This window comes from Colias philodice, chromosome 2 (assembly GCF_061535455.1).
Source record: "Colias philodice isolate Cphi_HAF_F1 chromosome 2, ilColPhil1 Martin Lab GWU primary, whole genome shotgun sequence".
Lineage (NCBI taxonomy): Eukaryota > Metazoa > Arthropoda > Insecta > Lepidoptera > Pieridae > Colias > Colias philodice.
The window spans coordinates 5,263,930-5,277,992 of NC_143087.1; the positions used below are offsets into that span (position 1 = coordinate 5,263,930).

At 33.0% G+C, this 14,063-nt stretch overlaps 1 protein-coding gene across 1 annotated transcript; it reads left to right on the forward strand.

Moving 5' to 3' along the window:
• Positions 1-323: 323 nt before the first annotated feature.
• LOC149490408 (uncharacterized) lies at positions 324-11,050 on the forward strand. Its single transcript, XM_089710886.1, has 6 exons — positions 324-670; positions 3,299-3,528; positions 3,637-3,774; positions 4,615-4,928; positions 6,699-6,849; positions 8,790-11,050. Exons 2-6 carry the CDS (start codon positions 3,300-3,302, stop codon positions 9,050-9,052), a joined length of 1,095 nt encoding a protein of 364 aa, XP_089567012.1. The 5' UTR covers positions 324-670; position 3,299; the 3' UTR covers positions 9,053-11,050.
• Positions 11,051-14,063: the final 3,013 nt, after the last annotated feature.

The following is a 14,063-nucleotide window of genomic DNA, read 5'->3' on the forward strand; positions in this document are numbered from 1 at the left end:
CTGATTAAAAAATGATTGCAGTTTTAATAAAGTGTAGATACGTAATTTCTATTTGTATCATTTTTTGTAAAACTTGTATAATACACATAATATTTAATACAACTCTGATTATCATCGTTCAATTATTGTGATTTATTATGAACAATCAACAGTTGCTAATGACTAAAATTTAATGTCGCACGGCCAGAACTACTAATTTCCACACATTTGTATGCGTAAAGACATTTTTCAGCATATCTTAAGCGTAGTTAGCTGTGTGCAAGTAATAATTAGCCAATGTATGTGAAGATGCGACGCGAGTCACCTGTCAAATAGCCGTTTTATCAAATCATTTCTTTATTGCGTAGCCTCCAGACCTGTTGTTTTTTGTTGGCAAAGTTGAAAAAAACTATTGTGGATGAGCAGTTGGGTTGATCGGGGCGCGCGAGCCTTATTTCAGTCAGGTGCCAGGCGCCGAGCGCGATACACCGTACACTGTATTCCTCTCCAACCTATATACGCAGCCTTTACGAGCGCACTGCCTTCGCCGGTTACACATTGTTTAGTATTTACGAATACTAAACCATGGTTATTTCTTTCAAACTGAGAACAAAGAAAACTTAATAATATAAATCGTGTATTTCTACTGTGATTCAGTGACAACTTGCAGTGATTAACTTTGCCGCCCAAGGTAAGCCCTAATTCAGATTTTTACCTTTGCAATGTTTCAATGGCTTCTTAATATAATAATAACCACTTATTAGTAACCTTTTACTTTATTGTTATGATTTAATTCTGATTACATACCTACTGCATTTGAATTATGAATAATTATGAGGATTTTAAACACTTAGGTAGGTACACAAGTCAAACAGTTTGCCGCCCAATTTTTCTTTAGTGTTTTTACGTTTATTTTATTTCGTTTAAAATATTTTTAATTTTAAAATCAAGATATTTAATATTTTTAAATAAGGTTAGGTATATCACTCTTTCTTTAACTTCTTTTTTTTCATAATATTTCAATTTATACAAAATTGTTGGCAATTTTGTTAGTTTACCTAATTAATTTTATATCCTGTGAATCTTGCAGGGGTCATTATTTTAAATTGAAGTGAAAATTTAAATGTTTTACACAACATTTGATATTTATGAGTCTCGGATAAAAGTAGATAAATGAAAAAACTAAAAATTATTATTAATTAAATTAAATATAAAATGTATTTGGGTTTGAAACGCCCACGGCCCATTTGGTACAACTTATTTATTTTTGTTACTAATTAGGTATCTACCTATTGAATGTATAAGTAATATCTATTACCACTTAACAATGCAAGAAAGAATCATGTCATTGTTAAAACAATCTTATCGGAATCGAACCCAGTATTTTTTCCGTCTTTGGGCCCCAAGCCGGGTATTTAAGTAACTAGAATTTCACACAGGCTCTATGAGTATTAGTAGTGAATCAAAAAATCATATAAAAAATTTAAGTCAAAGTAAGGAAGGCCTATCAGTGGAAATGCTTTTATAAAGTTAGAGCAATGTAAAATGTTGTAAAGCTCTATAAATGATTTAAATCTACAACAATTAAATTATTTTGGTCAATATAAGTAACGATAAGTTCCATGGTATGTTTCTAAGTATCTAATTGTAAAAAATATATTAATCTGTTTTTTATAATATAAAACAAAGAATTTATGTATTTGTTTGTTCAATTATTTGAATACTCAGGAAGTACTCGTTCACAGGGCGGATCGCTAGTTAATCAATACCTAGATATAAAGTAACGCTAAGTATTAGGAACTTCGATGAAAAAATATGTTTTAGTTCTCGCAAAAATATAGAGATTTGGTTTTTTACAGTATAAATATAGAGCCAATTAATTTTTCAGATTGTGGCTTACAATAACTTTCTTTTTATTTTGAAAATACATAATGGGTTCCTAAAGGTCGTTGAAGATTATATCGGCCTGATAAATTAATTAATGTTGGAATCTTCAAGGGAACACTTGGCGGTTCCCACTAAACTAATACCAATACCACTAATATCTACCTATGAAAATGAGTAGTAAGACACGACGGTTATAATTGCCACTCACCACCTAATGAAAACTTGCTTTAATAGAACAAAAAATTGCAACACTCAACCCTCGCATTACGCTCCTTACTCAATTACCAGTAATAGCTTGAAGCAATTGCATTCAGCTGTTTGTATTGTAAACTCTGTGTTAGTTAGGAATTTATTACACGTGTAGACGTATCAATCGGACCCAAGTCTTAATTATGATAACATCTTTATGACAAACAAAGGTACCGTTAATACAGGTGGATTCGTCAGATATATATCACCCTCTGTCACTTAATTATTTCCCCAACGTTAATTACAAATTTGGCAATTCATTCCCGATGATTGTGATCGTAATATTTTGATTTAGTCGGTCAGTTAAGTAATAACCTAATACCAACACACCTTCGCTTTAATATATTTGTGTTATTTGACATGGATTAGAAACACGATGGGTGAAGTCTAATGCTTTTTAGTCTAATGAAGATTGTTTCAGTCCGATATATCGTGAATTATTAATGCGCGTACGCAACGGGTGCCGCACCGTACCGTCCACTTTCATTATTCTGATTCTTCATTTACTTGATTGAGCTTTTAATACGATTCGTTGTCGACAAACAGTTGAGCGGATTAATCAAGGCGAGAGCTGTCAACAAATTGTTAGATGGGCGCTAATGGTGATGGTCACGTAATAACTTTGATGACAAAGGTGTATTCGTACACTACTGCTGTAGGATCAGTATTAGCTGTACGTCGCATTACATATGTCGTGATTGCTCATTAATAACGTTTGCTTTGTGTAGCGTGACCAAAAATTAAATCTTGAAAACTATGTTTTAAAATCCAAATTATTTAATATTTACACAGATGTTTTGACATATCGACCACTAAATGCATGAGTGCAGTCTTTAGAGTCTTTAGATATATTCATAAAATTTTGTTTAAAATCTGTTCGCATTAAGCTTTAAATCGACATTTTAGCAAATATACATTTGATATTCATATCCACGCAAATCAATTGAACACAATGGAAGTGAAATGGTTTGTAATGTATAGAAACATCGTTTTATTAATTAAATGTATATTACAGTTAAAAAATTAGAAAATATACATTTTGGCTTGTGAATTGCAAAAAAATCAAATAAATGCGCTAACAAACTGCATTGCCATGACGTCTTTTATTTGATAAGAGAATCACCGAATTGTAAGTGTGTAATAAGAATTCAAAAAACGCGTATTAAGACTATTATTTTTGCAGGATGTCACGCCACGTCCTTCTGTCTCGGCTGGCAGAGCAGTTCCAAGCCTCATCGCCGCCGGCACAGCGTTTCCCGTCACCCGAACGGAGTGTGTCTCCTCACTCGCCGACATCTACGAAGTCACCACCACACTCCCCAGATTCCCTTTCACATAACCGACTAGACATGTTACAACTGGGAGACATTGAAATTGCAGGGAGAGCACTCAAGCAATATGCTAGAGCTACAGGTAAAATTAAAATAAACACGAATATTCTTATTTATTGAACCGTTTTTTAATAGGTTGCATTTTATCTTCGGTATAAATATAACTTTATTTTTAATTGCGTTCAAATAGAGCTCGGGGCCTTGATGTACTGCAGCGGGCTGGGTGCGCTTTACGGCGGCGCAGGAGTATGGCCCCTACTGCTGCCACGAGCTTCACCCAACTTTGTTCCACCTCTCGACCATATGAGACACACGCCACCACGAGAAGGTAATTTGATAATATTTATTAGAAAACTATACCTATAATTGTTGATTACCAAATGCATGAATTATAAACTAAAGATGCTAAGCGTGTTATCGAAATATTGACGTCAATGTAGGTGACCTTGCTTGTAGCCAGTTAAAACCTGATATCTTAAATGTAATCATTCTGTGTTTCATGAGTTCTACTTGAAAAAGTTCTGACGAATTACGAAACGTTGACGACAATATATTCTATCAAAACTTCACCTCGGCCTCCTTAAAGACTTCTCATGTTTCCCTCATTAGAATAGTTATCAGTGCTGTACAGCGATTAATAACTCGCAGCGCTGATACGACGTCGTTTACATGTCGTTTACCTCCATGAGCGAAGCAAAGTTACATGTTTCCAATTCGCCAAGGAAAATCGTGTACCTACCGTCTTACAAGCGCCGCATACCGTACCTACATAAATTCTTTGATTATTCAAAAGACACGTTATCCACACTCGTGTAGGTTACGGGTGTACGATATAGATAACTAATGAGGAGGACCTAGATTCGAAAACATTTGATTTCGTTTTAACTTTTTCAATTTACTTTTAAACAGAGAACGTTAACGCTTATTCTTTTTTCTTTTAAATGTTATGTTAATTAAATAATGATTAAATAAAAAAGAATTATTTTTCATTGTTGCATACTAGGTACCATATCTTAAATTGTATTGTAAAGGTAGACATGACGCAATCAACAAATACCAGCGCACCTGTACAGATTTCATGAACACTCATAGAATTATAGACGTCCCATATGACCCGACTGACTTTCAAATGATCGCATGAAAACTGTGAACAATACATTTGTTTCAGATGACGAAGAAGAGCTGCCTTTAAATTTATCGACAAAAAATCGTCAAATATGGTCGCCCGGTAGTGCTTGCGAACGAGAGCAAGACAGAGACACAGACTCTTCCACGGGACGCTGGGACGCGCAGGACGACGGTGACGTGCCGCTGGAACTGGTCAAGCGCTGTCGCAGCAGTCCTGATGAAGACCACATCTCCAGCTCTGAGCCTCGTCGCTGCCCCTCCGCGCCCGCCTATCAAACATTCCCACCCCCTGCGGCAGACATCAACTTTTCATTATTACTCAAAAATGAAAACAAGACTGAAAAATCATTTCAGGTATGTACTGTTGTCATTTAATTATCACTATAATAAAAAAAAAGAAAAACTTCAAGGGAACGGTCAATGAATTGCGACATCCTTTAACGAGATCGGGATAACTGTACAATTTCCGCTCAAAATGCTTTTAAATAGCAAACCAGTATCGGTTTTTTTACAAATCAAATAGCAAAAGTTGCCCCTGGCTTAATAAGTACTCTTGTATCGAAACAAGTCGCACGTCTTATGCTATTCGAGGCTACACACTGCCTTTGAACATCTTCTTGCATTTTAATACGTTCGTTTCTTCGGGTGGCATTTTAGACACGTCTATTTTAGGAATAATATTAAATATTTTTAAGTTGTTTTGATAGAACGGATACTTTCTACGTCAAAGTATGATAAGTTCAGTATTTAGGTACATTGTTATCATGCACAGCGACGCGAAACGAAGTCTGGGTACCTTTTGTTATATTGTTTTTTATATACTATATTCAGGCAAAACATCAATACATATTGTGTCAATATTAGTAAATCACACATTTTTTGAATCATTAAACTAATTCCAATTTTTTTTTAACTTCTGTTCATTGTGAGTTAAAATTGTTTTCGCTTAAATTTTCTTTATATCTTTTTATATTTGACCTCATGAAATCTAATAAAAAATTATTTAATAAACATTTTAAACCTCAGTCCATGTTTAAATACCGATAACCATATGTGGATGGACTCACCCTCGCCAGCACCTGTGTTGTTTATAAGAAAATGCATCGATATAAAAAGGCTATCAAAAAACTAGGAGTTTTTGTAGGCGCGAGGTGAGGCAGCTGCCTCGCCAACTGTCACAGGCCGCTACTCGGATTTGTGTTCGGTTATCATTTGCCGCATACTTAACGGGCTAACCACCCGACTAATAGCGGCATACTTGCTTTTTCCGTTATTTTAAAGGATTCCCTCCAAAATTTCGCGGGACAGGTGGTATATACCTAGATACAGCCATTTTACACATATTACGTTACGTTATTAGGCGACGGCCGGGAAAATGTAATATATATTATATATTGTTTAAAAAACCGCCTTTATTCCGATGAAGAATTTAGATTTTATAATAAAAATCCTACATATACGTACGTAACCTGTTCCATGAGTGAGTTGAACTTCTTAAATCTTTCTACATATATTTACTCATTTGAATAAAGAAATACCATTGAACAATAGTATGTTAGTATAGATCTACTATTTATTGCGTCATAACACGTAGCCCGTAGGTGATTTTCTATTCAATTCTAACAACATCTGATCAAATAAATCTAAAATTTGAATCTTTTGTAACAATATCTTCGGAAGAAACGGCTTAAGAATTTGTTTGTTAAGTATGCAAATGAGGTTTCAATTGTCTTTAAATTATAACCGCCTGCTGAGAGTTAACTGTTTTACAATTTCAATCGATACTTCGTAATTATCCGTAATTGTAAAAAAATACGATTTATTAAAACCCAGTATTAATCATACATTGACAAATGTTAATTACAGCCTTGGAAAGTTTAACACGGGTTGAAAAATCAAAGAACAGCGAAGAAAGGGGTTTCAAGTTTCAACTGCCCTGTAATTATTATATTATTAGCTAGCGTCGATCTACTTGTCTACGTTTTTATTTATTTTTACATTGAATCAACGTCATTACAACGGCTTTAATTGAAAAAAAAAATATTTTATTTGATATATTTAATAATCATAACTTTATTAGGAAAAATATTTAAAAAATATTAACGAATGTTTTGTTTTGTTTAGTGCAAGCAATGTGGAAAATGCTTCAAACGCAGCAGCACCCTATCTACTCATCTCCTCATTCACTCCGACACCAGGCCGTACCCGTGCCAATACTGCGGCAAGCGCTTCCATCAAAAGTCGGATATGAAGAAACACACCTACATACATACAGGTAATTTAATTGTAATTTAAAACACCATAATTATTAACTCCTATTATCACGTATTTACTTCGATACAACGCATATAAATTATTCTAATTTGTAACACTGACAAAATTGTAATACACACTTTGAAACTTTACTCGTTTGATTGAAGATAATATTCAAAATTACAGCACTACAAGAAATAAAGTTACGTAAAACGGTCACTATAATTTGAGTTTACTAACGATTTTAGTACAAGTGTTATAGTTTAATAAAGGGCCTTGCTTGTACAAGGTGTCATTTCGACGACGCGTGACGGGTAGGTATTTGATGAAAAATAGAGAATTAACTATGTATTGATATATGCAAGATGCACTGGTTTATTTTCCTTCCTATACCTATGTATATAATTATAATTAGGTTTATTAAGTTCCGTTATACTCTTTTTTTAAGGCGAATTATGAATGTTTTATAGATCAAGACAATATCAATAACAATAAAAGTACGAAATCGATGAATGTTATTGATAACAAGGCAGCGCATTTACCTTGCATGACGGCAAATCGCTGCCAGTGTACGACGCGTTAATGAATTTCCAATGAGCAAAAAATAGGCGACGCTCCTCACTGCAACCCATCCCAGCATTTTTCAATGAGGTCGCAATTAAATCTTAATATGTTCTGTTTTCCGGTGCTATTTATCAGTTTTGGATATATAAAGAATTTACTGTACCTATATATAATCGTTATATGTATATACATTGGTAAATACAGTTACTAACAGAAGGACTTATATACATAGTTGAAATTACTGGACTCAAAATGTCTATCTGCCTAATAATAAAAGGACAAAGTTTTTAATTTTGATCACCACAACTCTTTAGCTCTAGCTCTTTAGCACTTGCGTTAACAAAAATTTTGTATCATATTGTGTGCGTTATATAGATACTTATATGTTAATTTAATTAACGAAATTACACACAATATTAAGGTATTTAGTTAACATCTATTTTCCTTCCAAATCTATTATCGATCCAAATAAAGCAGATTCCAGGGACAATTGTAGTCAACCATTCAAAATAATATATTTTTATTTAACCACTTCAAGAAACTTCAACGAGATGAATTAACTATGCAAAAAAGCAATGTGGACATATTTGTCTCCGCTGAGACATCTCGTCACGTCTGCAAATAGTTCCGAATGATTTACAGTAACCTTACAAGGTACTGGTCCATCCGATAAATACCTCATGATCAATATTCCAAAATGTGGCCTGGCCTGCAATTAGCTGCTCAGCCTTCGCAGACCTTCACGTGCGATCACACTACAAACAAAGAGACGATTTAAATCCTGTTCTATCTATAAAACAACATTTTAGTTTTTTGCTTAAACGCATTCGAGTTTTCAATAAGATTCCAAATTAATTTTTATGTACTTATACGAATGTATCGATACATACCTACCTACTTGTAGTCGGGGTGTACAAGTTTCGCTATGGGTAGAGCAACTTGCGGGATTTATAAAAGTAAAGTTGCAGAAAAAGAAAAAATACAGTTGCGGATTATATCTCGCTTCTGGATAAGCGGCAATAATTTATTTTTTTATACATAGTACATTATACTTACTACATTTACATTATACTACTTCGTATGCATATAGATTAAATTTGATAATGTTATTTTTTCTATCGTAGAGCATTTTGCATCTATGATCGCCTAACTTTTCTAAAGTTGTTGAATATAATATATTTGTTTGTACGTGACGGCATATATTATGTACATTGGATATCCGACTAGTGCAGTGATCTAGTACTTATTTATTATCATATTTCAACTTCTCTTATGAAATCCTCAAACTATTTTGTACATTACGGTTTATGATCGCAAAATTGCCTGAGTAGTATCAATACATTCATTAATATTGTCTGATTTAAATTATAAAACTATGTATATGTTTGCTTGTTACAGGTGAAAAGCCCCATAAATGCGTCGTATGCTCAAAAGCTTTCAGCCAAAGCTCGAACCTTATCACGCATATGCGTAAACATACGGGGTACAAACCTTTCTCATGCGGTCTATGCGACAAAGCTTTCCAGCGAAAGGTGGACCTACGCCGACACCGGGACTCACAGCATTCAGATGCAATAGAGACTCCCAATACAAACTTGACAGCTCGTTACCGATACTACGGAGAGGAAACCACCTCCCTAGCACCACTTGTTACTAACTAAATAGATTTTTATGACTCAAATAAACATTTTTAAACTCAAGTTTTCCAATGCATATAACATATTTTTAATTGACGCATTTAAAACAAAAATATCTATTGTCCCGGAGAGCAATAAATATAACCAAAGAGCATTTTAATTGTTGTTGCCATCATTGCATTTATTGAGTTAGTGGGTACTGGGAACTTTAACAGAAAATAAAAGCTGCTTCTAGAAAGTGTGTAACAAAATATTTAATATGTATAACTATGTAAACTAGTAGAATCCACTTTTTTTCTGAATAAGTGCCTTAAAATGCCTTTTACTATAACGTAATAATGTACCTTGCCATAAAGATCTTAGACACTACGTGGTCATCGCTATTTTTTTCAGCTATCCGTCCATTGGAACTTTTCTTTAATAAGCTTATAAGTATTTAGTTAATATTTACAATAAGCTGTAGGAATTATAATATATGCATTCTATTTTTTATGACTTCAATGCGTTTAATTCCTAGTCAAGTCTAACGGTACGTATAGTTTTTTTCTTCGAAATAATTGGGGTTGTCGGTACGCTAAGCGGTACGCATATAATTTTAAATAAAATTATTCGCGTTATCGACACAACTGCCTCTTCATAATTAAAATATTAAATAATCTAGGAAAACTAGATGTAAAAGTATCTTATTAATAACCATTCCACGAGTAGACTGTGTTTATATATTTTTAATTCGGTGTGAGTTAGTACAAATATTTACTTTTGACAAGTGAAATTTTAAAAATTGTTTGCACAGCAGATTGTATGTGTATGAAATGTTGTATAATTAATCTTAAGTAAATGGTGTTTGTATGTATATTAATTAATAATTATGTATTATTAGATGTGTAGATATATCTGTTTCACGTAACGAATGTAAAATGAGTGAATTTAAGTCTATTGAAAAAACCAAAGTAAAGTGTCTTGTAGTCGAGTGTAAAACGCTTTATTTATAAAACTTAGTTAATTTTACAATAAGTTCTCTGTTAGATTCATTTAAGTTTAATAATTTACCATTTTATTTATTTTGCTGTGCATTTGATTTATTATTTTACAAAATATTTGTGTAACCACTAAACAATAAGACGTTCACGTTACCAAACAAAAATTGTAATAACTATTTAAGTAAACATTTCATACGAAATCTCAATTCTCATTTGGTGTTATAATAAATATCATAAAATGTGATTACCGTCACTGAGTCAAATTTAAGAAAGCTACTACCATAGGTTACCATTTTTCATAAATACCATTGTAAATATAGGTCTATCCGCTCTACCATAGACGTTAATGATTCATTTCAAACTCTTACCTATATAGATGTAGAGAATGTAGATAAAACGACCATTTATTTTATATTTTTTTAATAAGAAAATACATAATTTGGGTTTTTCTCGCATTATTAGCACCAGCTTTTCTTTTCACCAGCGGCTTCGTTCCTATAGATTAAATTATGCCGTGAAAGTCAATTCCAATGCAACTTCCCTGGCATCGCCCATTTCGCTTCCTTAGAAGGTGATAAAAGGCCGTTTTAACTTTTAATCTTCAGTTTCATGCCATATTTCTGTGAAATTACAAAAATGCGAAAACAGATTAAAATAATATTTGAATTTTACAGGAACTTTAAAACTTATGATTTAAGTAGATATTGAATTATAATTTTAACTTAATGTTCTATCATAAGTACCTAATATGTGTATTCGTATTAATTCAATATTAATTCTTCAATTTTTATTTCCTCGTTTTATGTACGGAGCATAATATATCGTTATATTTAATTTCTTTTCCGTACGTAACCAGTAGTTAGTAACATAATATGTAGATACTTACTGAAATAAACGGCTAGAACACCAAAGCAGTAATAATATAAAATATCTTTATAAAATAACTACATAATTGTACTAGCTACATACTATCTTTGTTTAAAAATATTAAAGTTCTCAAACTTTCGTTGATAATATGAATGGTTTAGGAACAAATGATCTGTAATTACCTTCGTTTTTTGAACAAAAATGAAAACCTACGAATTTCAATATTTGTACAATAGGTATAGTATACCTAAATATGTCATCGGTACGTTAGTTGTGCGGTTAGACCGATAACAACCAGCTAAGAATTTTATGTTGTACTTACCAATTAATAAAATATAATTTGTGTAGATTTTAAGTTCGTATTAAGATAAGGCCAGTTTTAATAAAATTATTTATAAAAAAATGTATTTTATTCTTCAACTTTTCTCTAAATAAAATAAAATAAAATATTTGAGAACCATCAAATCAAAACATTTTATCCTTGTTACCTCTGTAAGCTACCACAATCGAGAGTTTCGTACAAGAAATTATTGGGCGTCTCATCAAAATAAAGCTACTCACGGAAAATTAGCTTGATAGTAATCAATTGCAAAAATGGGCGATGGATCCTGAACTATACGATTTATCCTAGCAGCTTAGGCTGTGTGTTGTCACTTGCCAATCACATTTTATCGGTGACTATATACTATCCTAACCACTAGTCACATTTATATCGGTTCTCAAAATATATCGATTAAAGATAAGTAAAATATTTCAATTATCTACTTTTTCGTAGTTCATTTTGTACCTACAAATGTGGAAAAGCATGACGTTGGTATAATTATTGGAACACAGGTTCAATTTCCACATTCAATTGAAATAACCTTATGATTTATATTGGAGGGCGTTGTAATAAGTTTTTGGAACTAAGGTTTTTATTTAGTACTAGATTTCCACCCGCGGCTTCGCCCGCGATTTCAAAGGAAAACCCGCATAGTTCCCGTTCCCGTGGGATTTTCGGGATAAAACCTACCCTACGTGTTAATCCAAGTTACCTTCTATATGTGTGCAAAATTTCATTGTAATCGGTTCAGTGTAATCGGTTCAGGTATTTGCGTGAAAGAGTAACAAACACACACACATCCTCACAAACTTTTTGGCATTTATTCTAATATTAGTAAGATTAAAAGTTAAAACTGCTTTTTACATTATCTCTCTGATTAAATTTTTTAATTTATCTATCAAATTAAATACCTAATTAAATCTTAATCTTAATACTATTATAAAGGCGAAAGTTTGTATGGAATATGGATGTATGGATGTATGGATGTTTGTTACTCTTTCACGTAAAAACTACTGAACCGATTACAATGAAATTTAGCACACATATAGAGGGTAACTTGGATTAACACATAGGATAGGTTTTATCCCGGAAATCCCACGGGAACGGGAACTATGCGGGTTTTCCTTTGAAAATGCGGGCGAAGCCGCGGGCGGAAATCTAGTAAATAATAATATTACCTTCACATTCGCCTAACAACGGTTTAGAGCAATCTTCCGTATCCTCTCCCATCTCACGGAACCGTTGTATTAAGTTCTCTTCTGAATTATTTCTGAGAAACACGAAATATAAGGTTATTTATTATGCATACCATGTTTAAATATGTATAAATTTATAGTTGAATCGTTTCTTTCACCTTAAAATACGTATTTTGCCTGGTAGAAATCGCTCAGTAGCGATAAGGCCGCCTTTTTGGCTATATATTATATTGTCTTTTTTTTCTTTTGTTATATTAGTCCATTGAATAAAAAGTTCTAGAGTGCGTGAGTTAGTAACGTAAGATGTTTTTTCGGAAACATGTCAAGAGTCCCTAGGTAATAAACATACTAAAACCCCGGGACACTAGGAGGAGCCCCGGAGTGGGGGGAGGGGGGAAATGGGTCCATTTTTTCATTTTTCGCTTAAATCTCAAAAACGGTACATGTTAGAGAAAAACTTTCAAGGAAAAGTTGAAAGGCCATAAAATTATCTACAAGTTGTACCTACATCATTTTTTCCTATATCCTACCGTTTCTGAGTTATACGCAGTAAAAAATGATTTTCGCTCAAACAATTTCCCCATACTACACATCAATCGATCAAAAAATATTTCTTTCTTCCAAAAAACTCAAATGTGCAACTTGTGACCGGTACTGATAGATTGCTCTGAATTAGGCCTATGATTGGTAAAATAAACACATTCCTCCATGGAAGCCTTTAGGAGGAATCGATTGTCAAAATATTATATTAGGGTAGTTTGAGTTACTGAACTTGATCTTTTTATTTTTTTCTTCCAAAAAACTCAAAAGTGCAACTTGTGACCGGTACAGATAGATTGCTCATAATTAGGTCTATCATTGATAAAAATACCAGATTCCACCACGGAGGCGTTTACGGGGAATTGAATTTTGATTAGGGTAGTTACTGAACTTGATCTTTTTATTTTTTTCTTCCAAAAAACTCAAAAGTGCAACTTGTGACCGGTACTGATAGATTACTCTTAATTAGGTCTATAATTGGTAAATTATACACATTCCTCCATGGAAGCCTTTAGGAGGAATCGATTGTTAAAATATTATATTAGGGTAGTTTGAGTTACTGAACTTGATCTTTTTATTTTTTTCTTCCAAAAAACTCAAAAGTGCAACTTGTGACCGGTACTGATAGATTGCTCTTAATTAGGTCTATAATTGGTAAAATAAACACATTCCTCCATGGAAGCCTTAAGGAGGAATCGATTGTCAAAATATTATATTAGGGCAGTTTGAGTTACTGAACTTGATCTTTTTATTTTTTTCTTCCAAAAAACTCAAAAGTGCAACTTGTGACCGTTACAGATAGATTGCTCATAATTAGGTCTATCATTGATAAAAATACTAGATTCCACCACGGAGGCGTTTACGGGGAATTGAATTTTATTAGGGTAGTTACGATACTTGAACTTTTTATTTTTTTTCTTCCAAAAAACTCAAAAGTGCAACTTGTGACCGGTACCGATAGATTGCTCATAATTAGGTCTATCATTGATAAAAAAACCAGATTCCACCATGGAGGCATTTACGGGGAATTGAATTTTATTAGTGTAGTTAGTTAAAAAGTTCAAGTATCGTAACTACCCTAATAAAATTCAATACCTCCTAAACGCCTCCATGGTGGAATCTGGTTTTTT

Coding starts and splice junctions, on each gene's coding strand:
- LOC149490408 (XM_089710886.1), top strand. CDS start 3,300: ATGTCACGCCACGTCCTTCTGTCTCGGCTGGCAGAGCAGTTCCAAGCC. Junction 3,775..4,614: donor ACACACGCCACCACGAGAAG/GTAATTTGATAA, acceptor CATTTGTTTCAG/ATGACGAAGAAGAGCTGCCT. Junction 4,929..6,698: donor AGACTGAAAAATCATTTCAG/GTATGTACTGTT, acceptor TGTTTTGTTTAG/TGCAAGCAATGTGGAAAATG.